This window comes from Cornus florida, unplaced genomic scaffold, assembly GCF_030987335.1.
Source record: "Cornus florida cultivar Cherokee Brave unplaced genomic scaffold, ASM3098733v1 CherokeeBrave_3.0.0_Hap2_Chr03, whole genome shotgun sequence".
NCBI lineage: Eukaryota > Viridiplantae > Streptophyta > Magnoliopsida > Cornales > Cornaceae > Cornus > Cornus florida.
In genome coordinates, this window is record NW_026775573.1 from 33863097 (window position 1) to 33889122 (window position 26026).

A 26026-nucleotide genomic window follows, 5' to 3' on the forward strand; every position below is an offset into this window, starting at 1 on the left:
AGGCAAAGTTTGGGATTCACCTTTTGAAAAAGTTGGGATATATATTACGAAAACTTTGGGATTGACATTACGAAAATGTTGGGATACAATTTACAAATATTTTGGGATTTATGTAACGAAAATATTACGATGTACCTAGGAAATTGTAGTAGGAAATTGTAGTAACTTACTTTACAAAAATATTAGAATGTAGATAAGGAAGAATTTGGGATGCTTATTAGGACAAAGTTGTGATGCAAATTAGGAAAACGTTGCGATGCAAGCCCAACGACCAAACATTTCCTTAACATTGTAACACTCTGAAACACTCTTTTTCGGCCTGTACCCTACAAATCGTCTCATTTGTTTTTCCTCACAAACAAACATTAAAACCCCTAATACAAAACATAGAGTATTGATTGTTGAACATGGAAATTCTTCAACATTCCAAGTAAGATAAATAATATCAAATAATAAAGACAGCAACAGATCAAAAATGAAAAATAGAAAGCATAGAAGAAAACCCACAATAAAAAAGCGGATCAATTCAAATTCACCAATAATTTTCTATTTCCGGGTTTCTTACCAAAAATGTGCCTATATATTCTTCCTAATTATATTTCTTTCTGCCATTAAGTTCTTATGGAAATAAGACGATTTCCTTCAAAATCAAATCTCAAAATTATTAATCGTACCTACTTAGGGTTGGAAATAACCCGATCTCCTGCTTTGATTTCGAAATACACTCCTGTTTAGCTATGCTTCGTTTTTGGAAGGAAATCAAACTCTGCAATTTTATTGGGACTGACAGAAGCGCTACTTCTATTTCGAAACAATTTCTACCATCCAAATTTTGGATTGATTCACACAACAATCACGGCTTCCGGCTTTTATTTGGAAAGAAATAAATTTCTAAAATGGCTTCATTCATATTCATGGACAGAAGAAGGCTGCTAGTGGCAGGATTTTATTTCTATTTCAAAACAATTGCTGAAATGAGGGAGGGAAGACGAAGATGAAATAAGGGTTGGTATAGATGAACAGTATATACACACATATATATACACGAAAATTTTGTATTAGGAAAATATATATTTTTACCAAACATGGTCAACACTGTTCATTGACCCAAAATGGAGAAAATGGGACACTGTGGGACCGGAGGTGATCTTGGTCCCTCAAACTATGACACAAAGCTGAACAACAACTACTATTAGGTTTTTACAAAAATATATGTTCATCCATATAAATCGTGAGTAACAATTCAGCCAAAGTCCAAGAACCATTGAATTACAACAAGAACATATCAATTCCACAAAGTACATCAAAATTCCTCAAAATTAATTCATATAAGCACTTCCTCAAACACTTTATACACAAAACTAAATGGTCTCCCAATTATATAATTTTCAGCCACTCCCAATTGTTCTCCAATGATCATAGAAACCTGCAAAAATGGTAGAGTGAGACACAACGTCCCAGTATAAATAGTTCTAACAAGTGTTCCTACGGGATTTCATACACGAGAGGGACATGCTTTACAAGAATGAAAAACATATGGAATTTCAAGTACACATGTAGGAGCAATTTTCCAACAAACAAATCGGAGGCTTACAACAATTATATAGATGGATGACAATATGAGTCAAGAATTAGATAATTTTTTCCAACACAAAATCAAGAATCAAGATTCAGCGCATGAACAACAAGAAGAACAAGAACAATTTTAGGGCAATTTATGTACAAAGTAAAGCATGGAGATTTACGTTGTGTTTGGAATCCCAGGATTTCATAGGAATTGGATTTCAAAAAGAATTTGATTTGTTCGGAACCATGGGATTTTAAAAAGAAAAGGGAATTGATGGGATTTCAAAGGAAATATCGTAAAGAAATCCAGGGAAAATTGAAGGAATTTGAAGAGATTTGGTAACTAACTATTAACTTACCAAAATTATCCTCCCTACAAACTGCTTTAACGTCTCCTGTTATACAAATTACTTCTCTTTCACATATTTGAGTGTCTTATCCAAAATGGTACAAAATTTATTTATTTTTAAATTCTCTTTTACAAATTCCAATTTATTCCAAAATAGCAAATATAATCTTATTTTAATTATAATCCAATTCTTTTTCCAATTCTGATTTCAACTCCTCCTCCCATTTACAAACTCCGCTTCTCCTCACTCTCCCCATCTGGTCTCTCTATATCTCTCAAAACATAGGACAAACAAAGACTAAAGTGGTGTGTATGTGCCCCTTATATATATAAGGTGCAAGTGGATACATGCAATAGTGGAACACGAGTCCCTGGTAAGGAATGCCAATTAGCTTAAGTCTTCTGTGAATGTGAGGATTCAGAAGCTTGAGAAATCACCTATGCTTTGACTTGAATTGAATGAAATAATCGAACGAAGAGAGAAAATGAGCTGAAAGAGATGAATGGGAAATAGAGAGCAAAAATGAAGCAGAGTGAAGTAGGGACTTCTTGATGTGTCCTCCCATGCGTGACCCTTGCGGGTATTTATAAGGCTCATGGTTCAGGGATGTGACAGCTGTCATCCACCACTTGCAACAATTCCAGGCAAATTACAAATATACCTTTGAAGGGTCGCATATTACTTGTATCTGCGAGGGGCGTCTATGGCACGCGGGTGCTGGATCCATGCGACCATTAGTCGCGTTCCTATACTGTGCAATCTAACGAACAACTCTCTCAATCCTCTATTCCACAATCAACCCATTTTCCCGTTTGGGACTATAACGCTACATGTCTCGATGCGACACCATAGTCACCTAAGCCATATCACTGCGCCCAAGTAGATATAGCTTCCGGAACTAGATAGTGTTCTTTAACCAGTTCTATCTGCTAACCCTTGGTGATAGCGTCGCAAGTAGCTTTCTCATGTTTTAGCAGCATAACTTAGTCCAACACCCTCTAGGTCTATGCTACAGTAAAGGACAGAGTTTTGGTTTAAGTGACATTTCGGATTACTCCTTGTCTTTCAATCTATGTGATTGTTTGGTCAAAGTATTCTTCAAAACGCCCTTTTGCTGTAACCGCATAATCGCTGCCTCAATGTGTCGTTACCTAAGATACACCCAAAGTTTCTTTATAAGTTTTTCAATGTGTCGTTACCGTCATAAGATGCACCCAAAGTTCCTTTATAAGTTTATTCCTTCCTTAGAAATAACTTGACTAAAAATTTCCAAGATACATCCGCAAGGAGAGTGCCCCATTTCCTCATCCCATAATATAAAAAATATCTCCAAAATATCCTACAACAGTCGTGTGGTCCCACTTTTAATTTGGTGTATTTTTGAAGTTCGTAGATCTATAGAATCCGCACAGGTGAGGTCCTCCTGCTCATCTTCGCGGATGACTCTCATCCACAATCTTTCTTTATATACAAATTCATCTTCATTTGATTCCTATAACATTAAATAAATACCAAAAAAGTTCGTCTTACCAAGTCTTATCTATTTACCTTTTTCAAGTAAGTCATCATCCATTTACCCTTACTTATACACAAATATCATTTATTCACCCTTACTTATACACATATATTATCTATTCACCCTTACTTATACACATATATCATCTACTGATATGAGTCCTATTTGATGGCACTAATGTAATGACCAAAAAGTCAAAATCTCTAAGTACAGTTAAAATCATGCCATTAATCAAGATTAAAGCTTATTCTAAGAATCCGGGATATGACACCAAACTCTTACAAATTCTCCATTTCTTTTCCTTTCATGTTTTTTTTTCTATCTAACCAAACTAAAAGCCTTGAGTGATTGGAGGCTTGTGTAATGCTATGCACCACTAAGTTGTTGTTTCGTAACCTAATTCAGTACTTTGTTTTGAATGAATTAAGTCCAATTAGGTGTGTTTGATAATGCAATTTAACACTTTAAAAAGATAAGCATCATTTAAAATAGAATAAAATTTTAAGTGATAGTGACTTCACTTATTGCTAAAATGTTAAATACATATAATTCAAAAAGATATATAAAAATAATAATAAATAGAATTCTTAATTTTTAATTACCACCTAAAAATTTCAGCACTTCAAAATCCAACTCTTAAAATTTAGTACCAAATTTTAGTTTTATCGAACACCACCTTAAAAGTGATTACAGAACAAAGATAGTGATTTTAGACAACTTATTGAGCTTTAGAAAAGAGTGAGTTGTTCAAGAAATTTAGCTGACCGAAACTTGTAGGAAGCTCTGCAACCTTTTAGATTGGACAAAATCTATAAAGGAGCGGCATGGTTTAAGTTTTCTTTAATATTTTTTGTGATTATGACATGTGCAAGGACTTTTACAACAAATGACACAAAGATTCGAGGTGTATAATTTTTTTTTTTGGAGTATATATGCGTATAAAATAGGACATCAACATAAACATAAAAGCAAAAACAAATTTGATAGAGAGTTGTTACTGTTAGTTCATCCTCTGTAAATTGTAATGCGTGTAATAATAAGTACCTGTCACACCTGTAGACGCAGCGGAGCCACACCTTCAGAGTCACCGAATAATAAGTCATACCACCAACTTGATGATAAGTCATTACATCGTCCACCAAAGCCACGCATAATGATGCCAAGCCTATGATGGCAGAGGAAGTAGGCACCTGCGCTTACCTGATACACTAACAAATCTCTGTTATTAATATTTTCACAAGAAGGGTAGGTGTGGTATGGGGGGTTACCCTTCTCTTCTTCCTCAAACACAACATGGATCCCAAACTGCTTTAGCTTATGACACTTCTTCAAAGACACTGAAATATTCACTTCATCAGCAGCTTCCAATTGATTCCCAAAACTCCAATTACTTAACCATACCATCTCATTGCCGTCATCTGGAACGCCCATCAATGTTGGGCTATATATCCACTTCAGATCCCTTGTCCTATTACTCACTTCAATCATGCATAACTCATCCCAATAGCCAGTTTGTGCATAGACAACACATACATTCAAGCCTTGGATCTTGAAATTAGGAAATGAAGGTACCTTAAAACATATTACATTTTCCATGCTCTTTATGCTGAACCAGCCTGGAACTTCACTACCAGGGAGAAAAGTGCTAAATATACCGAATTCATACAGTCCCTACAGCATCAAAATCATAATATTTAACTCTTACCAATATGAGTGTGTGTGTGTGTGTGTGTGAGAGAGAGAGAGAGAGAGAGAGATAGAACTCACCGGAAGGGGAACTTTTCTTTTTGTTGACGTAATGCTATCGCACAGGTACACTTCAATATTTCTCATGATTTCCAAGTTGGACAAGCCCAAATTGTTGATCAATACTTCATCAAAGTTTTCAATGGGTTCAAACTTGAACAATCTATAAATCTCAGTTAGTTTGTCAGAGTCATTTAAATACAACTCCAGTAAATTGAACAGGTTTGGTAGATTTGTTATCATTTCCAATGACCTGCATCCGCTTAAATACAACCACCTTACACTCATTGGAAGCTCTGGAAGTAACTGAAGTATTGTGCAGTTTTCTAGATAGAGTCCCTCGAGCATACTGAGACACTTGATGCTCTCCGAAAGTAACTTCAGTGCTTTGCAGTTATGTATTCTGAGTTCCTGTAGCTTAGTTGACACTTAACGCTCTCTGGAAGGCTACAGATTGGATTTTCACTTAGATCCAACTTCTGCAACAGGTTTAGGCTGCCGAGATTGTTTGCAATAGCATCATCTGATAGGTTCCAACCAGAAAGACTCAAGATTGATAATGAGTGTGGTAAAGAACATAATGAAAAGCTGATCGATTGTGGACTTCTTCTTGGTCCCAATAGCAAATCCCAGAAGTGTGAAGGCCATGACCTTACCCCAAAATTCATGGATGGTGATTGATTTATGGCAATCCAGTCTGCATAGAGCAGTTTCAAAGAGTTCATATTGCCCAGCTCTGGATCCAACTTCCCGAGCTTTAAACATTGAGATAGAATGAGAATTTCAAGAGATTTTAGCTGGCCAATTGTGGACGGCAGCTTCTGAAGATTTTTGCAACCTTTTAGATTCAACAGAACTAGTCTCCCCAATTCGCTAATTGATTCATGAATCTCAATCAAATTTATGCAATTTTTAAGAATCAATCTTTCAAGATTGGGGACTTGTGAGAAGTCAGGCGTATTGGTAAGACCATGAGAATGACTGAGATTGAGGATTTTCAACGATCTGAGCAACTGTTTACAAAAATAGAAAGTATTAGTTTATATGAATATTCACAACAATCACCAATGAAAAGACAATATTAAAAAATTTAGTATGAGACCTTGTTTCCCTTCCAAACTTGTTTCAAGCTACTATTGCGCATGTCAAGGGCAACAAGACTCTCTAGAGGAAAGCCACTGGGTATAGATTCTAAAGGGAACCCACGCCAACACAACCATCTCAACTCCCTAGGGAATTCTTCATATTCTCCTGTGAGCCTTGTATTATTCAGTTGAAGTAGTCTTAATCTGCGCATCCTTGAAAATGCATCAGTTCGCAAATGTACTTCATCTGATGTGGAATGCGATCTTGTTGAGGCAGAATTTTTAGGGAGCCAATAGAAGAAGCCTCGCCAATGCTGCTTCAATGCACTGCTTTCAGCAAGTAATGTTGATTTGTTAAGAAAATCTTCTGAACCAAAGAATTCCCTAGTGGACCTTTCTTCCTTCGACACATTCAAGTTGAGGATGAGGCCTTCAATGGAATCTGTTCCCTGATAAGAGGACTTGAAAAGTAAGCACACCAAGTAAAAAATATATAAATACACATCACGAGAAACATATTTCTTACAGTTTTTTCATTTAATACACTGAAGACGTCCTTATGATGCCATAATCTGCTACGTTTCCCACGGTCCTTGGGTGATTCTTGGCATATTATTTCTCTCCCCATGTCCCGAAGCAACCGATGCATTGTCAGCTTGTTATTTTCATCGATAGTTATGAGACATCTATCAATGAGATTGTGAATCCCAACTTTTGTGTAGAAACCACACCCATCTAGTATTGTAATTGTGAATTCTTTATCCTTTCTAAAAAAGAAACAAGCAGTGTCAAGGAATAAATTTATGTCATGGTCATCTTGAAAAGAATCAAAACTTATTGTAAGTTTTTTTAGGATCTGACTGTCAGGAATAGCTTCCAATTTCTTTAATGCACTTTCCCACACATCTGCAGGTCTGCCACATAGAGAAGATCCCAACACTTGAAGAGCTAAAGGAAGCCCTCCACAGTAGTGTACAACCCGTTTTGAGTGCTCCAAATAACTTTCAAATGGGGTGGTCTTGTCCAAAGGTATGCCAACAGAAGAGCTGAAGCGATTCACCATCGTTTAATTCCATAACTTTGTACATCTTAAACAGTTCGTGTGCTTTCAGCAATTTCTCATGTCTAGTTGTTATAATAATTTTACTTCCCGGATAAAACCAATCTCGCATAATGAGTATTGCATTTAACTGGTCTGATTGATCGACATCATCAAGAACAACTAAAACTTTTTTACAGCAAATAGCATTTCTGATCTTGATTATTCCTTCATCAACACTGCTAATTTTTTCTTTTCTCCCCTTTAGAATATCTGAAAGAAGTCGTTTTTGTATACTAACCAAACCATTGGGTTGTTCTGATATTTCTCTAATATTTGCAAGGAAGCTACTAGCTTCAAACCTGTCGAAGTTTAGATTATACACGGTTTTGACGATGGTTGTCTTCCCAATTCCACCCATTCCACATATTGTCACTATGCCAACATTCGTCGACCCATCTTGAATCCATGTATTAATGTCTTTTACACGAGAATCTATTCCAATTGGGTATGGACCAACATTCAAAACCGTGCGATTCAACTTGTTCCCAATCTCTTTAACAATTTTTTGAATAAAACTTGCCTCTTGCCTACAAATTGCAATGCAAATGGATAAAGTACATTTAAAAGGTCATCAATTAAAATGAAAAACATGGTGTCAATTTTGGCCATTACGACTCCTATACAAGCATATAGACTGCTGAATATTATGATAATCACAAATTGACATAATTATATAGGTTATGCTATGTTAAAGATATATGAAAGAAAGAATATAGAAAAAAAAAAAAAAAGAAAAAAAAAAAGAACATTCACAAAATTCAGACTCCAAATCAAATAAGCAAGTTCATGAAAAGGAATTCATGTTGTTCACAATCCTAATGATATTCCATTCTTTAAAATTCATCTACTTATTTTCAGAATTTTTGCAACTACTGACTTTATTGTTTTGAAGTGCTTTTATATGATTTTATACACCTTAAATTTTGAGTTAATGAAGCACTTTTAACTCGTACCTAGTTATGCTTCTTTGTATCTTAATTCCAGATATATTTGGAGAAAAAAATAATTTTCCAGGTATTTATAATTCATTTTAGCCTTTCATATTCGATCCATCCTTTCTTTTTCCTCCTTTTTCATGCCGCCTTCCAAATAGTAATCTTCTTATGATCAAATCTCTATATCAGTGGTATAATACATTCGATAAACTGAGATTCTTATTATTGTAGGCAGTCTCATACAATAAGTTTTTATACTCAACATCCAGTATTTGGAAACCACTATACCGCAAATTCTAAAATAGGACAGTGATATAACATCGCATTCATAAATTTATATATCATATACATATTGGATGGCATGTCTTTTGCATTTACTTGAACTCTTAAACTATTCTAACAATTTTTGTATGGTGTCAAACTTTCATATTTTATCAATTCTTTGGCTAAAGTTATATATATATATATTTATATAAAAAAAAATTTGATAAATAAAATATAGATAGTATTAGTAGTATTCCAATAAATTTCAATCCATTTAAAACATTAGCATTAAGAAATAATGTGGTGAGTGGTTAACATTAGCATCTAATGTCATCGATAATTTGAAAATATTCAATCAACAGTACCAACACTTCAAGAAAATTACCCATCTATTAAAACCATCCCTGCCATATCTGCAATTTCACTCAGAGCTGCCTTCCACCTCTTTATCTTGTCCAACCCCTGCTCTTTTCTTTCTTCGGTCTCTGCCTTAAATTGCTCTTCGTGTCTAGCAAATGCTTCAGCAAAACTCCCAGTCTGTTTTCGTACATGGGAGGGATCCACATGATAGAAGACAGGCAGAATCATATGACCAAAGCTCAAGAATATTCAAGAGTTCATCAAGACACCATCTTGAAGATGCATAGTCTTTTGAGAAGACAATTATTGATATCCTTGACTCTTGGATTGCCTTATCAAGTTCTATGGCGATATTCTGTCCTCTCTCCAGTTCATCATCACCCCTAAATGTACGTATTCCTGCATATAGTAGAGCTGTATAAAGGTGGTCGGTAAAGGTAATCCGGGTGTCTTCACCTCTAAAACTCAAGAACAGCTGATAAGAACATTGACTTGAGGAGGCTTCTTGGGCTCCTATAGCAGCCATTGAACAACGTTCCAAGAGATATGAACAAGGGATATATGTAATCAGTAGAGGCGCAACCAGTATTTGTGTGCGGTGTCAAAAAAAAAATAAATATTATGTATTCAAATAAGCAAAGTCAATTAAATCCCATATGCCAACCAAAGTACATTAGGAAAATTCTAAAGGATATTCTTTAATGAATTATACATGAGGCAATGGTTAAATGGAACCACAAAATGCTTCAAAGTGGCTTCACAAAGGTTTTAGCACAACTCAACTCAACAAAATTTCATCTCAAATTAATTGGCGTATGCTACATGAATCTTATTGCACCATTTGCTCTTTCTAGGGTTAATTATAACTTCAATGAAACTACACACTATCATAACTTCTTTACTACATAAACTGATGTTAGTTTTGTCTTCTATTCTCTATCATTGCCATCACGAGGAACATTACTTTTCCTCACTAGCACAGCTGTTGGTTTTGCTGCACGTTACCAATTGATTTTTTTTTTTTTTCTTTCTAATTTTGTCCTTTTTCTTGACATACATCCATCTCAATATACACATTTCAATAGTGCTCATTCTATGAACATTTTATTTCTTAAAACTGACAAGCATTCTGTCCTATAAAGCATTAGTTAGGCAATAACTGTTATGTTGTGTTGGTGAAACTGTGAACTAAATTACCTCATATTCCAATTCCATTGAGCCAATTCGGTGCTCCCAAACATAGCTTTAATTTTTTTTTATTTCATTGTTATAGACAATACACCATAAGCAGTGATGGACCCAGAAAATTTGGTGAGGGGGGGCGAATTTTTAATTTGTGAGTACAAAATTATATGATGGGTTTATTTTTGTAATTTTAGTAGGGTTTTTTTCATAAATTTTAAAAAAAATTAAGTATAAAATGAAAAAAAAAAAAATCAGTGGGGCAAATTATAATTATAGTGAGGCATCTTCATAAATTATCAAAATTTGAAGTATAAAATGCTAAAAAAAAAAAAGAATCCAGTGGGGGCGAATTGTAATTTTAGGGGGGGCATTTTCATAAATTTTAAAAACATTAGGGTATAAAATGAAAATATTAAAAATTCAGGGGGGGGCATCTGCCCCCCCTAGTCCCCTGCTGGGTCCGCCCCTGACCATAAGCACTCTTCAACTTAACCAACATACTCTTTGATATTCCTACTAGGTAAAAAAAATTCTTTTGGTATTTCTTGACCTTCGATCTCGATTACATCTCCATATATATTTTCAGTTTTACTATATTTATATATTCAGTTTTAATCATACTTAGTTTAAATTTGTGCATGGCTAATTCCTACTAGCTAAAACTTTTAGAACAAATTCAGTGCTTGATCTGACCGAGAAAGATAGATATTCCAAGACGTCAACATGGGTCAATACATCAAGAACAAAAAAACCAAATCTAGTGGCTAATTTTATTCAGGCTACATGCAACAACAAATTAAACAGAAAGAGAAAATACAAAATAAAAATTGATTAACGATGCATGTAATAAACTTGAAATATTGAGCAATAGGTGTTCAATCGTAAAAGGGTTACCTGTAATTAGCAAAATCCCCCAAGATATGGATTCGATCACTCCACGAAAAGATTGAAGAGGGGGGAGAGAATCAAAAAATGGGGAGCGAGAAAGAAGGGAAAATGTCAAATGATACAGGGGGTGGAGAGGAAAGGAAAGGAAAGGAAAGGAAAGAAGCATTGGTGGGATTCACAGAGGAAGTGGGCAACCAAACATTGATTTTTCAACTCAACCTCAGGGTTGTCTTTTGACCCAACCACAGAGGCCCGGCAAGTAGGACATTTTTCTTTGTCCCCGGACAAAATGAAGAATTGTAATGAGCGTGTGAATTAAATGGGCGTGGATCCTCTGCAGTAATATATCCTGCCGTAATCACGCGGTAGTAAAAAGGGCGTTTTTACGGCGGCGTTTTGGATAAGGTAACAGTAGTATATTCACTTTCCTTATTTTAATACGGTAACGGTAAATTTTGGGGCAAATAGTTAATTAACAGAATTAAATTACTAATCTAATAAATAGTATTGATTTACAAATTGATGTGATGTTCGAGACTTTCTATTCACATTGCGGTGCAAATTTGAGTCTCTCTCTGTGCAAATTCTTTACGAAACAGAGCAATAGTTATATTCCTATATATATATATATATATTTTCTGGCGAGGTCGACTATTGCCGGACGTTATTTGGAAATTCTAGATTCAGGTAGTTAGTTGTTGAATTTTGATTTATATACTCATTTTTAATTCAAGAAATTGTGTTATGAATGTGATTCTTCGAACTTTCAAAATCTCAGTTTACTTTTTAATTCGATTTCACTATATTTGAACATGGTTTTAAAATATAGTTTATTTATAAGATCTGCTACAAAATTGATGATTAATATTGTCATCTTAATAGATTATTACACCTAAATATTTATGGTTTAGTGTAAAATCGGTTTGTAATCTATTTGATACTTTAAATTTGCAAAATTTCCAAATTACTCTTCAATTGGACTAATCAAGAGTTGATACCTAATATTAAGGTTTGAAAATATTGTTTCCTTATGTAATGTGTCATGAAACACAACCTTCTATTCTCGTATAAAAAGTATTCTAGATTCGAGTTTAGGTTTTAATCTTATTTTTGTAATCAAAATTGTAATAAATTCTATTTTTTCCTCATATTCAATACTGTTATACATCATTACAATAGGATAATTAACATAATAAAAGTGATTCACGTTTATTTCACCTTCGCATAGTAATAATGAATTTTCTGATACGCCAACACGATTCCGTCATTCGTCAGCGCACAAATATTCAAGTGGCATTGCCAGATCTTCATAGACCAACAATTTTTAAACTTAGAAATAATTAACACTTTCTTTCAAAAAAAATTTCCTAAATTTATGAATTGTGTAGTTTGTTAATTTAAAATACAAAAGAATAAATTCATTGATAACTCTGGTTAAATACATATTTTCAAATTATTTTGTATAAATAAATCACAAATGAAGACATAAATTATAAAAAATAAAAACATATTTTTATTTTATAGTCCATTAGCACACTTTCATCAATGTTTGTCACTTATATTTCAATTAATAATAATAAAACAATACAATACAGAGTGCTTGATATGCTAACCATAGTTTCTTATACTAGGGCTTTTTCATTTAATACACATGTTTGTAATTGTATGTTAGAATTATTTTTTAATGGAGTGATTTTGAATACAATCCTCTATTGTCTCTAATTAATCTATAAAATACAAATAATATTTTTTTAAAAATAATAATATTATACAATTTCGGACATGCACGCCAACTTGATTCCATCATTCCAAACGGCATCGCGAGATATTCATTGAAGCAATAATTTTTAAACATAGAAATAATTAGCTATTCCTTCTAGTTTTTTCTAAAATTATGAAATGTATATTTTCTGAACTTTAAGTACAAAAGAATAAATTTATTGATAACTTCTTTTAAATACAATTTTAGAAATTATTTTTAATAAATAAATCACAAATGAAGGCATAAATTGAAATAAATAAAAACAATTTTTTCTTTTTTTTAATCCACCAGCACACTTCCTTCATTGAACATCGTCCGATTTTTCAATGTCATCGCACTATCTTCATTCATTAGAATTTTTCTAATTACAAGAAAATTATTTATTTCTAATATTTACAAGTGATATGGAAAAATAAACCTAACCTATCTTGACCTAACGATAGAGGCAACTAAGTGTTGACCAGCCGCCAGACCTCGTCGATCGAACGATGATATTTCCATTGGATAAGAATGATAATATCTAGTTATCAAGGATAATGGAAGATAAGATGACGTGGTTCAATAGGGTAAGGATAACCTTGGCACAATTTGAAAGTCAAAGGGGTAAATTATATCCCCAACAAATCTGTCAACAAATGGATCTCCTCTGATCTCGCAAACGAACTGAGAGAGAGCGGCTATAAGAATGAGATCCTACCAGTCAATCAAGTATGATAAAAGAAAGATTATTAAATCCTTGCCTTTTTTTTAGACCTCCGGTGATTGACTTGATCGTTGGAGAGCTCTTGGTAGGCACCACACCGGTGCCGTCAAGATTCATTGATCTTCCACTATTTTTTTTACAAGAAAACGGTGTCGTACCAAATCGCGTGGATTTCTTCCCCAACAGTTGGCGCCGTCTGTGGGGAACGACGATTACCTTAAATTAATAAATTACTAGGTTGGGTATATGCACTTGCGGTTCGGTATGGTAACTGGAAAAGAAACATCGTTGCAGGGATCCAGTCAAAGAGAAAGGACCAGGAACGGCTTGTAGCGTTAGAACTACAGGTTCAAACTCTGAATCAGGGTATGGACCAGTTGATCCAGTAAAATGTAGTGATCCTGTGACATCTTATCCCAACAAACCACCACCTCGACAAGAATTGTCCAACCCATATCCTCCCAATCTGAATGATGGGGGAGAAAACGAGGAGGACCGAGAAAACAATCCTCGTCATAAGTTCGAGGCAGAACAAAGCCAAGTCGGGAACCAACACAGAGAACCTCCTCCTCCACCCTCGCGAAATCCCCAGCCTCAAACAAGCATAACCTTCTGTGTTGAGGAAAAGACAGAGAAAGTTACATATTTTGACTTGCAGATTGAGGATCTCAAGGAGAAAATGGAAGATGTAATGCAGGCTATGAAAGGGAAAGGTCATGCCGCCATAGATAATATAGTGCAAATGACTAACTTGTTGTTCAGCCCTGCCGTTATAAAATGCCCCCTGCCTAGAAAATTCAGGATGCCCTTGTTTGAAAGCTTCGATGGTACCAAATATTCATTTGATCACCTAGAGACCTTTCAAGCTCTTATGCATTTACACGCCATGCTAGATGTAGTCATGTGCCTAGCTTTTCCCACAACACTTAAGGGATCGGCAAGAGTTTGGTTCAACAAGCTGAACTGAGTAAGCAGTTTGTGAGCCACTTCATTTTAGGTCAGAGGCATAAGAGGCCGGCCACCTACCTGCTTACTGTGAAACAACAGAAATGAGAGTCGATTTGGGAATACATCACCCGATTCAACACAGAAATGTTGCAGGTAGAAGAGGTGGATGATAAGGTGGCTTTGACCGCTTTCATATGAGGACTCCAAACCTCCATATTCTTGTTTTCCTTATCAAAAGAACCTCCCACCAGCATGGCAGAGTTGTTGATCAGAGCGTAGAAACACATGAACGCTGAAAATGCCATAAATGCACGGAAGGGAAAGGAAAAAGAGGATAAGAAGAGGTCAGTCCCTCTCGCCAGGGATGAAAAAGATACCAAATATAAGAGATTATTCTTTAGCCAAAGCGATAGAACATATCGTGAGAAGGACTCAGATAAGTATACCGACTACACTCCGCTGAATATGTCAATTGTCCATATTTTCTTACAGATCCAAGACGATGCGTCATTGAAATGGCCACAGAGGATGAAGTCTGATCCAGCGAAAAGATCTCGAGATAAGTATTGCAGGTTCCATCGGGATCATGGGCACACTACGGATGATTGTTTTGACCTTAAGAATCAAATTGAGAATCTGATTCAAATGAGTTACTTACAAAAGTTCGTTGCCAATGAAGGGACAAACCCTAATAAGCGCATTCTGGGGCAGCAATCAATTGGGGAAATCAGTATCATCTCTAGATAAGTAGACCTGGGAGAATCCAACTCGACTCAGAAGGCTAGCGTGATAAAAATTGTCTCATAGCTGGAATTAGCCTTATCAAGTCATTCAAAATAAAGACTGGGGGCATCTCAGTTAATCATTTTAAATAGAGGATAGCTCTTTTATGTGTTATTTTGTTTTCCAATAAAGTCACCATCACCAATGAGATAGATGACCCTCATTTTTTAGGCAATAAAATATTGTGTTTTCAGTTACCTACTTATGTGATAATTAATGCTTTACAGAAAGCTAACAAAAAACCAAGCTCCTTTACTTAATGGATTAAGCGAGTAAAGCTCATGAAAAAGAACGAGCTGAGTGAAACTCGTAAAAAATAATTCCTTTACTAAAGGGACGAGTTGAGTGAATCTCGTAAAACCAAATTCTCTTACTAAAGGGACGAGCTAAGTGAAGCTCGTAAAACCTAATTTCCTTACTAAATGGATGAGTTGAGTGAAACTCTTAAAAATTAATTCTCTTACTAAAGGAACGAGCTGAGTGAAGCTCGTAAAAACAAATTCCTTTATTAAAGGGACGACGAGCTGAGTGAAGCTCGTAAAATTTGTTCCCTTGCAAAAGGGATGGGCTAATTAAAATCAATAAAGTTTACAAATAGTATTTTGGATTTTCAAAAGAAAAATCCAGTTTTACGTCACTAAGAGTCATTGACCATGGGTTTGAACACATGCCCTTCTAAAACAGAATCTTGATTTGGTATCTGTATTAATTCCACCATTGGGAATAGTACTTAAGGGAAGATCGCCCAATGCAAGAGTACCCAAGGGAAAATTACCCAAGGAAGAGTGCCCAAGGGTACCAAAAAAAAAAAAAAACGTACCCGCGGGAATAGTACCCAAGGGAAGATTACGCAATGGAAGAGTACCCAAGGGAAGAGTACCCAAGGAAACATTATCCAAGGGAAGAGTGCCTAAAGGTACCCAAAAAAACAAAAAAACCGCGGGAACAGTACCCGAAGGTGAATAAATAAATTTTACATTCCCAAATCTAGACGAACAAGCTTGGGAATGGGGAACAACTGATAGGAAAAATAAACATAACCTATCTTAACCTAACAATAGAGGCAACTAGGTGTTGACCAGCCGCCAGATCTCTTCGACTTTCAAATGATGATATTTCTATTACATAAGAATGATAATATCTCGTTATCAAGGATAAGGGAAGATAAGATAACGTGGTTCAACAGGGTAAGGATAACCTTGTCACAATTTGAAAGTCAAAGGGGTAAATCATATCACCAACAAATCATATTCCTAACAAATCTGGCAACAAACGGATCTCCTCTGATCTCGCAAACAAACTGAGGGAGAACGGCTATAACAATGAGATCCTACCAGTCAATCAAGTATGACAAAAAATGATTATTAAATTCATGCATTTCTTTTATATCTCCGGTGATTGACTTGATCGTCGAAGAGCTCTTGACAGGCACCACACCGGTGTTGTCAAGATTCATCGATCTTCTACTCTCTTCTTTGCAGGAAAACAGTGCCCGTACCAGACCGCGTGAATTTATTCCCCAACAAAAAGAAATTAAGATTATCTATTCTCTTTATTTAAAGAAAAATATTAGAGGACCCATATTTATACACCACATTATAATATTTCACTTATATTTTAATTATTAATAATTAAACAACACAATGAAACTTTATGAGATAGTACTTGCATAAGCTAACCCAATTTTCTTATACAAGGATTTCTTCATTTAATACACATGTTTGTAATTGTATGTTATATGAATTTTTTTTTTTTATTTTTATTTTTTTTAACGGGGTGGTTTTTGAATACCAACCTCTACGGCCTCTAATGAATCTATAAAGTACAAATAGTAATTTTTTAAAAATAATAATATTGAAATTTCGAACATGCCAACGCTATTCCATCATTTGTCATCGCTCATATATTCAATTGGCATCGCGAGATGTTCATGGAGCAACAATTTTTAAACATAGAAATATTCTTTCTTTCTAGTTTTTCCTAAAATTACGAAATGTGTATTTTATTAATTTAAAGTACAAAAAAATAAATTGATTGATAACTTCGTTAGTCAGGATTTCTTCTAATTACACAAAATATTATTTATTTCAAATTCTTACAAGAAATTAAGATTATATATTATCTTTATTTAAATAAAATTCTTAGATGACCCATATTTAGACACCACGTTATGATTTGTCACTTATATTTTAATTATTAATAATAAAACAACACAATGTAGCTTTTGAAATAATGTTTGTATATGCTAACCCTAGTTTTTTATACTAGAGTTTCTTCATTTAATCACATGTTTGTAATTGTAAGTTATTTGAATTATTTTTTAGTGGTGATCATGATATGATGAAGTTTAATTACCTTGGTGGAGTTGGAAGAGACAGTGTCCGGTGTCCCTGAGGTTGAAGTTAAATGTTGAAATTTATAAAATCAAATATACAAATGGTGATCGAGTTTTAATAACCTGTGACAAGGACTTGCAAGATTGTACGAGTCCATCCAATTCATTAATACGATCAAAATTGATATAGTTGTTTGATCCTAACTATGTGTTGATATCAATTTATGATATAGTTGTTTGGCCTTGACTTCTCATTGGAATTGAATCCACTGAACCTCAAATGATTCATTTATTTCTCTTGATGTTTTAGTAAAGCACTATTTTCAACTTCGTTTTTTAAAATGTTGTTTGGAGCTGAATTGTATAGAGTTAAATTCTTCTGAGTTTTTAGGTGGTGCCCAAATGAATTAAGAAATCTAATAATAATAAAAATTAAAATAAAAAATTATAACAACAAATTATATGATGGATTTTTTTTTGTTTGGAAGCTACAATGATGACTACGTAAGTTCTGTTGGAATCCTAGATTAGATTAATAAATGAATGAATTAATGTAATAAAGTTTTGACACCAAGTTCAACTTGATGTTAAATTGTTAATTTGTGACGAATTAATAATTTCAGTTTCTCTTTCTATTTTAATTGAAATTCGTTCCTGTTTTTAAGAACACTTTCACACACTGGCTGATTTATACTCTCTCTAAAAGAGACTCAAATTGACAAGATCTGAACCAAGTCAAATGGTTATGGCACGCCCGCACCTAGCCAAATTTGGATCGGAAGATTTTGCCGATTTAAAGGGTCAAGAGTGTGTATAAATAATGCAAATGATTACTTTAAAAGATAAAAGTCATTTAAAATAAGATAAAATTTTAAGTAACGGGAATACTTAAAATAAAAAAAGATATAACAAAATCTTAATTTTTAATTACATTGGAAAAATTCTATTCAAATAAAGTTTAGAGTGACCTATTGCCGTGAATTGGAGATAGCGCAGACACGTACCGAGGTAATCTTCTGCTCGTGCCCAGAAAAAATGATGATGGCAGAGGAAGTAGGCACGCGCCCTCACCTGACACACTGACAAATCAACAGTTTGATAGGAAGGAAAGGTGTGGCATGGGGTACCCTTCTCTTCTTCCTCAAACACAACATGGATTCCAAACTCCTTTAGCTTAAAACGCCGACAGCTTCCATATTTTAGCGCACCGAAAAACACTTGAACATTCAATTCATCACCAGCTTCCACTAATTGATTCACAAAACTCCAATGGCTTAACCATACTATCTCGTTCCCTTCATCTGGAACGCCCATGAATGTTGGGCAATATATACACTTCAGATCCTTTGTCCTATTACTCAATTCAATCATGCACAACTTAGTCCAAACATTATCCTCCGGATTACCAGAATGTCCATCAGTTTGTGCATAAACAACACATACATTCAAGCCTTGGATCTTGAAATTAGCATTTGAAGGTACCTTAAAACATATTGAAGATTCCTTGCTCTTAATGCTGAACCAGCCAGGAACTTCATTACCAGGCAGAAAAGTGCTAAATATACCCAATTCATACAGTCCCTACAGCATGTAAACCACAATTTTTAACTCATTTGATGAGTGTGTGTGTGTGTGAGAGAGAGGGAGAGAGACAACTCACCTGGAGGGGAACTTTTCTTTCAGTTACCGTCATAATGTTGAACAAAGAAACTTCAATATTTCTCAGGAATTCCAAGTTGGTCAAACCCAAATTGCTGATCATCACTACATCAAAGTTTCCAATGGGTTCTAACTTGAACAACCCCTGAACCTCACTTAGTTTGTCACAAAACCATGTCAACAAATGCAGTGAATTCAACAGGTTTGGTAGATTTGTTATCACTTCCAATGACCTGCACTTGAGTAACTCCAACGACCTTAAACTCATTGGAAGCTCCGGAAGCAACTGGAGTTTTGGGCAGTCGTTTAGCTTGAGCCTGTGGAGCATAGTGAGACACTTGATGCTCTCTGGTATGCTACAGATTAGATTTCTACTTAGATCCAAGTTCTGCAACAGGGATAGGCAGCCAAGATCCTTTGGAATAGCATCATCTGATAGGTTGCAGCCAGCAAGACTCAAGACTGATAATGAGTGTGGTAAAGAACACAATGAAAAGCTGATCGATTCTGGTCTTCTTCTTGGTCCCAATAGACAATCCCTGAAGTGTGACGGCCATGATCTTACCCCAGTAGTCATGGAGGGTGATTGATTTGTGCCAACTCTGTCTGCAAGGAGCATTTTCAAACACTCCATCTTGCCCAGCTCTTCTGGCAACTTCTCGAGCTTTAAACAACGAGATAGAATGAGTACTTCAAGACATTTTAGCCCGCCAATTTTCGATGGAAGCTTCCGAAGATTTTTGCAACCTTTTAGATTCAACAGAACTAGTCTCCCTAAATCCCCAATTGATCCATGAATCTCAATCAAATTTATGCAATTTTTAAGAATCAACCTTTCAAGATTGGGGGCTTGTGAGAAGTCAGGCGTATTGGTAAGACCATGGGAATGACTGAGATTGAGGATTTTCAACAATCTGAGCAACTGTTTAAAAAGGTAGAAAATATTAGTATAACACACTTGACAAACCAAGCATTTTATCAATGCACCACGCAACAGCCCATTTGAAAATTAATTTATATGAATATTTATATTAATCACCAATGAAAATAAGAGGAGGAAAAAAGTTAGTATGAGACCTTGTTTCCATTCCAAACATGTCTCAAGCTACTATTGCGCATGTCAAGGGCAACAAGACTCTCCAGAGGAAAGCCACTGGGTATAGATTCTAAAGGGAACCCACGCCAACACAACCATCTTAACTTCCTAGGGAATTCTTCATAGTCTCCAGTGAGCCTCGTATTATTCAGCTGGAGTATTCTTAATCTGTGCATCCTTGAAAATGCATCAGTTTGCAAATCTACTTCATCTGATGTGGAATGCGATCTTGTTGAGGCAGAATTTATGGGGAGCCAAGAGAAGAACCCTAGACGACGCCGCTTCAATGAATTGTTCTCCAATAATAATGCTGATTTGTCAAGAAAGTCTTCTGAATAGTGTCTTTTTGCATTATCTAAACCAACGAATTCCTCGGTGGACCTATCTTCCCCAGACACATTCAAGTTAAGGATGAGACCTTCAATGGAATCTGTTCCCTGGTAAGATACTTAAAAAAGTAAGCATAACAACTAAAAAGTATTCAAGTAGACATCATGAGAAGCATATTTCTTACAGTTTTTTCATTTAATACACTAAATGCGTCCTTGTGATGCCACAATCTGCTGCGTTTCCCAGGTTCCTTCGGTGATTCTTGGCGTATGATTTCTCTCCCCATGTCCCGAAGCAACTGATGCATTGCCAGCTTCTTGTTGTCATCGATAGTTATGAGACATCTATCGATGAGATTCTGTATCCCAGCTTTTGTGTAGAAATCACACTCATCTAGTATTGTAATTGTGAAATCTTTATCCTTTCTAACAAAGAAACAAGCAATGTCAAGAAATAAATTTCTGTCATGATCATCTTGTAGAGAATCAAAGCTTATTTTAAGTTTCTTTAGGATCTGAGTGTTAGGAATAGCTTCCAATTTCTTTAATGTACTTTCCCACACATCTACAGGTCTACCAGACAGAGAAGAACCCAACGTTTGAAGAGCTAAAGGAAGCCCTCCACAGTACTTTACGACCATTTTTGACTTCTCAGAGTAAGCTTCAATGGGATGATCTGGTCCAAAGGCATGCCAACAGAAGAGTTGAAACGATTCATCATCGTTTAATTCCTTAACTTTGAAAATCTTATCAAGTTCATGTGCCTTCAGCAATTGCTCATGTCTGGTTGTTATGATAATTTTACTTCCTGGACAAAACCAATCTCGCATAATGAGTATTGCATTTAATTGGTTCAATTGATCCACATCATCAAGAACAACCAGAACTCTTTTACAGCATATAGCTTCTCTAATCTTAATGATTCCTTCATCAGCACTACTAATTTTTACTTTTCTCCCCTTTACAATATCTGAAAGAAGTCGTTTTTGTAAGCAAACCAATCCATTGGGTTGTTCTGATATTTCTCTAATATCTATAACGAAGCTGCTACCTTCAAATTTGTCAAAGTTAAGGTTATACGCAGTTTTGGCGATGGTTGTCTTCCCGATTCCCCCCATACCATAGATTGCCGCTATGCCAACATCCTTCGATTCATATTGTATCCACAAATTAATGTCTTTTACACGAGAATCTATTCCAATTGGGGATGGACCAACACTCAAGATCGTGCGCTTCAATTTTTTCCCAATCTCCTTAACAATTTTTTGAATAAAACTTGACTCTTGCCTACAAAGTGCAATGGAAATGGAAAAAGTACATTTAAAATGTCAACTGTTAAAATGAAACAACAAATGATGCTTATGAAAATAAAATACAACAAATTACATGGTGTTCAATTTTGGCCATTATGTTGACTCATACAAGCATTCACACTAGATAGAATAACACGCATTATACTATGTTAAAGATATGACAAAAAGCGAACAATAGAAAATACAAGAACATTCACAAAATTCAGATTCCAAGTCATATAAGCAAGTTCACGAAAAGGGATTCATGTTGTTCACAATTTTAATGATATTTCCATTCTTTAGGCTTCATCTACTTATTTCCAAAATTTTTGTAACTACTGACTATTCTTTAGGAGTGTTATTATGTGATTTTAAACACCTTAAAGTTGATTTACTTTAACCTTCAAACGCCTTGAGTTGTAAATAAAAATGATTAAAAATGTTCGTTTTAGTCCTTTCATGTTCGATGCATCTTTTCTTTTTCCTTCTTTTTTCAAGCCTTTTGAATTGATATCTTCTTATCATCAAATCTCTATATAAGTGGTATACCACATTCGATAAACTCAGATTCTTAGTAAAATTTAAACATCCAGTATTTGGAAACCACTATACCACAAATTCTGAAATAGGACAGTAATATAACATTGCATTTATATATCATGGAATTCTAACAAGTCTTTTGCATCTACTTGAAGTCTTGAACTATTCTATCAATTTTTGTGTGGGGTCAAACTTTCATATTTTATCAATACTTTGGCTAAAAGTATGTACGTAAAAAATAAAAAATAAAAATAAAAAAATAAAATAAAAAATAAAAAATAAAAAATTTTGATAAATAATATATAGATAGTATTAATAGTGTTTCAATACATTTCAACTAGTTTAAAACATTAGCATTTAGAAATAATGTGGAGAGTGGATAACATTAGCATCTAATGGCATGAATAATTTGAAAGTATAAATCAACATTATTAACACTTTAAGGAAATTACCCTTCTCTTAAAACCATCCCTGCCATATCCGCAACTTCTTTTAGAGCTGTTTTCCACCTCTTTATCTTGTCCAACCCCACCTCTTCTCTTTCTTCTATCTCTGCCTTAAATCGCTCTTCGTGTATAGCAAATGCCTCTGCAAAACTCCCTGTTTGGTTTCTTACATGGGATGGATCCACATGGTAGAATACGGGCAGAATTACATGGCCAACAGTCTTCTTGAGCTCAAGGATATTCAAAAGCTCATCAAGACACCATCTTGAAGATGCATAGTCTTTTGAGAAGACTATTATTGAAATCCTCGACTCTTGGATTGCCTTATTTAGTTCTACGGCAATATTCTTTCCTCTCTCCAATCCATCATCATCCCTAAATGTGCGTATTCCTGCATGTAGTAGAGCTGTATAAAGGTGATCAGTAAAGGTATTCCGGGTGTCGTCACCCCTAAAACTCAAGAATACGTGATAAGAATATCGGCTTGAGGAGGCTTCTTGGGCTCCCATAGCACCCGATGAACAACACTCTAGGAGATCAATGGACAAGGGATATATGTTATCTGTACAGGCACAACCAGCATTTGTGTACTGTGTCAATAAAAAAAATAAACCAGCAATATTAAGTCAAATAAGTGAAGTCAATTAAATCCCATATGCGAACCAAAATACATAAGCAAAATGGTAAAGGACATCCTTTAATGAACTATACATCAGGCAAGGGTTAAATGGAATACACACAACCAAAAATCCAGACACAAAATGCTTCAAAGTAGCTTCACAAAGGTTTTAGAACAACTCAACTCAACAAAATTTCATCTCAATTATTTACCATATGCTGCTACATGTAAAATATTTCACCACTTGCTCTTTCTAGGGTTAATTATAACTTCAATGAAACTACTCACTCTTATAACTTCCTTACTACATGAACTCGTGTTAGTTTTGTCTTCTTTTCTCTATCATTGCCATTGACAAAAAAGAAATTATTCCTCACAAGCATAACTGTAGGTTTTTGCTGCACATTACCAAAGCCATGTTAGTAGACTCTAATTTTATCTCCTATTGATGTGATTTTTATTTCTACTTTTGTCCTTCTTTGTCTTGACATACTTTCATCTCCGCAGAAACATTTTAATAGTGCTCGTATTTGGACAATTTATTTCTTAAAACTGACTAACATTCTCTTCCAAAAGCATGGCTTGGCAATAACTGTTATGTTGTGTTTGTGAAGCTTTGAACTAAACTTCCTATAATTCCAATTTGATACTCCCAAATATAGCTTTAAAAATTTTCCATTCATTGTTTTAGACTCAGTTGATTCCACAATACACCATAAGCACTCTTCAACTTAACCAACATCATCTTCGATCTTCCCACCAATTAAAGGATCGACCTCAAGTCAAAAAAATATTTATTTTGTTATTTCTTGACCTTCGATCTTTATTACATCTCTATATATGTTTTCAGTTTTACTAAATTAAAAAATTCAAATTTAATCATACTTATTTACATTCCATACTAATTTTAAATTTATGCATGGCTAATTCCAACTAGCTTAAACTTTTACAACAAATTGGATCCTTGAACTGTCAGAGAAAGACAGAAATACCAGACCCAGTGGCTAGTTTTAATCAGGCTACAGATCTATTTGCAGTTTCAGCTTTTTTCATAGATGCATACACTTATTAACAACAAATTAAGCAGAAACAGAACAAAGGGTGTTCAATTGTAAAAGGGTTACCTGTAATAAGCAAAATCCCCCAAGAACTGGAAGATTGAACTTGTTATGCTCAATGATGAAGACGGAGGAGAGAAGCAAAAAGGAGAAGCGAGAAAGAGAGAAGGGAAAGTGGTCAAATGATAAAAGGGGTGGAAAGAACCATTGGTGGGATCCACAGAGGAAGCTTCCCAGCAAGTGTGAAACTAAACATTCATAATATGATATTCCAATATGATATTCCCGGTGGGACACTTCTTGACCGAGTTAATTACGTTGGTCTTATCGCATAATGAGCTGTGGTTGAAAACTGTATAATCTAAATTTTGTTTTAAATTTTTCATTATTTATGACACGTCAAATGTTCTATGGAAAAACTATTTAATTTTACCAATTTTTTATTTTATTTTTAAATCTGGACTAGTGAGAGTTATTCGTTTATTTATGGTAAATCACAAATTCATTTACTGACCTATTATTTCTTTTCTCTTTATTTTGTTTAAACTAAAGTGTCAGTTTCATGTTGATTTTGTTTATTCATCAATTTTTATTTTTATTTTTATTTTATATATATATATATATATATGGACCATTAAGGTTTTTTTTTTTTTTTTTTTTTCCTTGGTAAGACCAATAAGTTAAGAAAGGTAACATCACTAATGTGATGTAATATCTTTAACTAAAGTGTAAGACCCTATTACTCTTATATTTTTATGAAATAATAAAAAATAAATTTTAATAGACAAAAATACCCTTATTTCCTTCCCTTTCTCTTTCCACCCACCTCTCATTGCCGCCATTTCATGTACCCAAGGAAATAACTTATACAAGAGGAAAAAACAAAAGTGAGAGAATTACAAATGTGTCTTACCACAACAAATTCATGTACAAGAACATTTTGCACATACTATGAATTGTCTTTTGTTTTTACCTTTTTAATTGTGCTTATCAGTTTCTTCTTTGGTTTATTATTTCTCTAATAGTAAGTCAGTAAAAGGAATTTGTTGCTAAAATATATATATACATAAAGCGAATGCAAACTTATGCAAATGCAACAAATTCATTAAGAATTTTATAACTTGTTGTTTCATTAATGTGAAAGAGACTACACTTTAATCTGATAGTTAAATTAGACAGAATGAAGAACATATGCAGAATATATGCCGAATATACCGCATTCATACATTTTTTGTGATATATAAATCATATGTATGACAATGACTAGTAAAGCCTTTCCATATACCCCTATTTCTTTTTGGTACTAATAAGCTACGATTGTAATACACTTTTTTTTTTTTAATCAATTGTATATATTTCTTTCAGGGCAATCAACCCAACCATAAAATGTGAAACCAGTACATTGGGGCCCTCTCAAATTTTTTATTTGAAAAATCTTGTTTGTAAGTCTCTTAATAAT

General features: G+C 34.5%; 1 protein-coding gene and 1 pseudogene across 5 annotated transcripts; both read right to left on the reverse strand.

The window, feature by feature from the left end:
* Positions 1-1108: 1108 nt before the first annotated feature.
* On the reverse strand, positions 1109-24793 carry LOC132300215 (disease resistance protein RPV1-like). Of its 5 annotated transcripts, none has more exons than XM_059797212.1 (7): positions 24634-24793; positions 22897-23480; positions 20798-21899; positions 20265-20720; positions 19189-20109; positions 4486-5103; positions 1109-1426 (listed from the first exon to the last, which is right to left on the reverse strand). In XM_059797212.1, exons 2-7 carry the CDS (start codon positions 23397-23399, stop codon positions 1325-1327), a joined length of 3702 nt encoding a protein of 1233 aa, XP_059653195.1. In that variant the 5' UTR covers positions 23400-23480; positions 24634-24793; the 3' UTR covers positions 1109-1324. The 5 variants fall into 5 exon arrangements, with proteins under 5 accessions (XP_059653195.1, XP_059653197.1, XP_059653196.1 ...); XM_059797214.1 differs by having other exon boundaries at positions 4477-5103; XM_059797215.1 differs by lacking the exons at positions 1109-1426; positions 4486-5103 and adding exons at positions 18687-18879; positions 19011-19109.
* LOC132300217 (disease resistance protein RUN1-like) lies at positions 7128-11290 on the reverse strand (annotated as a pseudogene).
* Positions 24794-26026: the final 1233 nt, after the last annotated feature.

Bases quoted from the DNA above. Each gene is read 5' to 3' on its own strand.
- LOC132300215 (XM_059797212.1), bottom strand. From the start codon at position 23,399: ATGGGAGCCCAAGAAGCCTCCTCAAGCCGATATTCTTATCACGTATTC. The intron at 21,900-22,896 runs GTAATTTCCTTA...TGCACTTTGTAG, and splicing joins GGGATGGTTTTAAGAGAAGG to GCAAGAGTCAAGTTTTATTC. The intron at 1,427-4,485 runs GTGTGACAGGTA...CCATTTTTGCAG, and splicing joins TGGCTCCGCTGCGTCTACAG to GTTTCTATGATCATTGGAGA.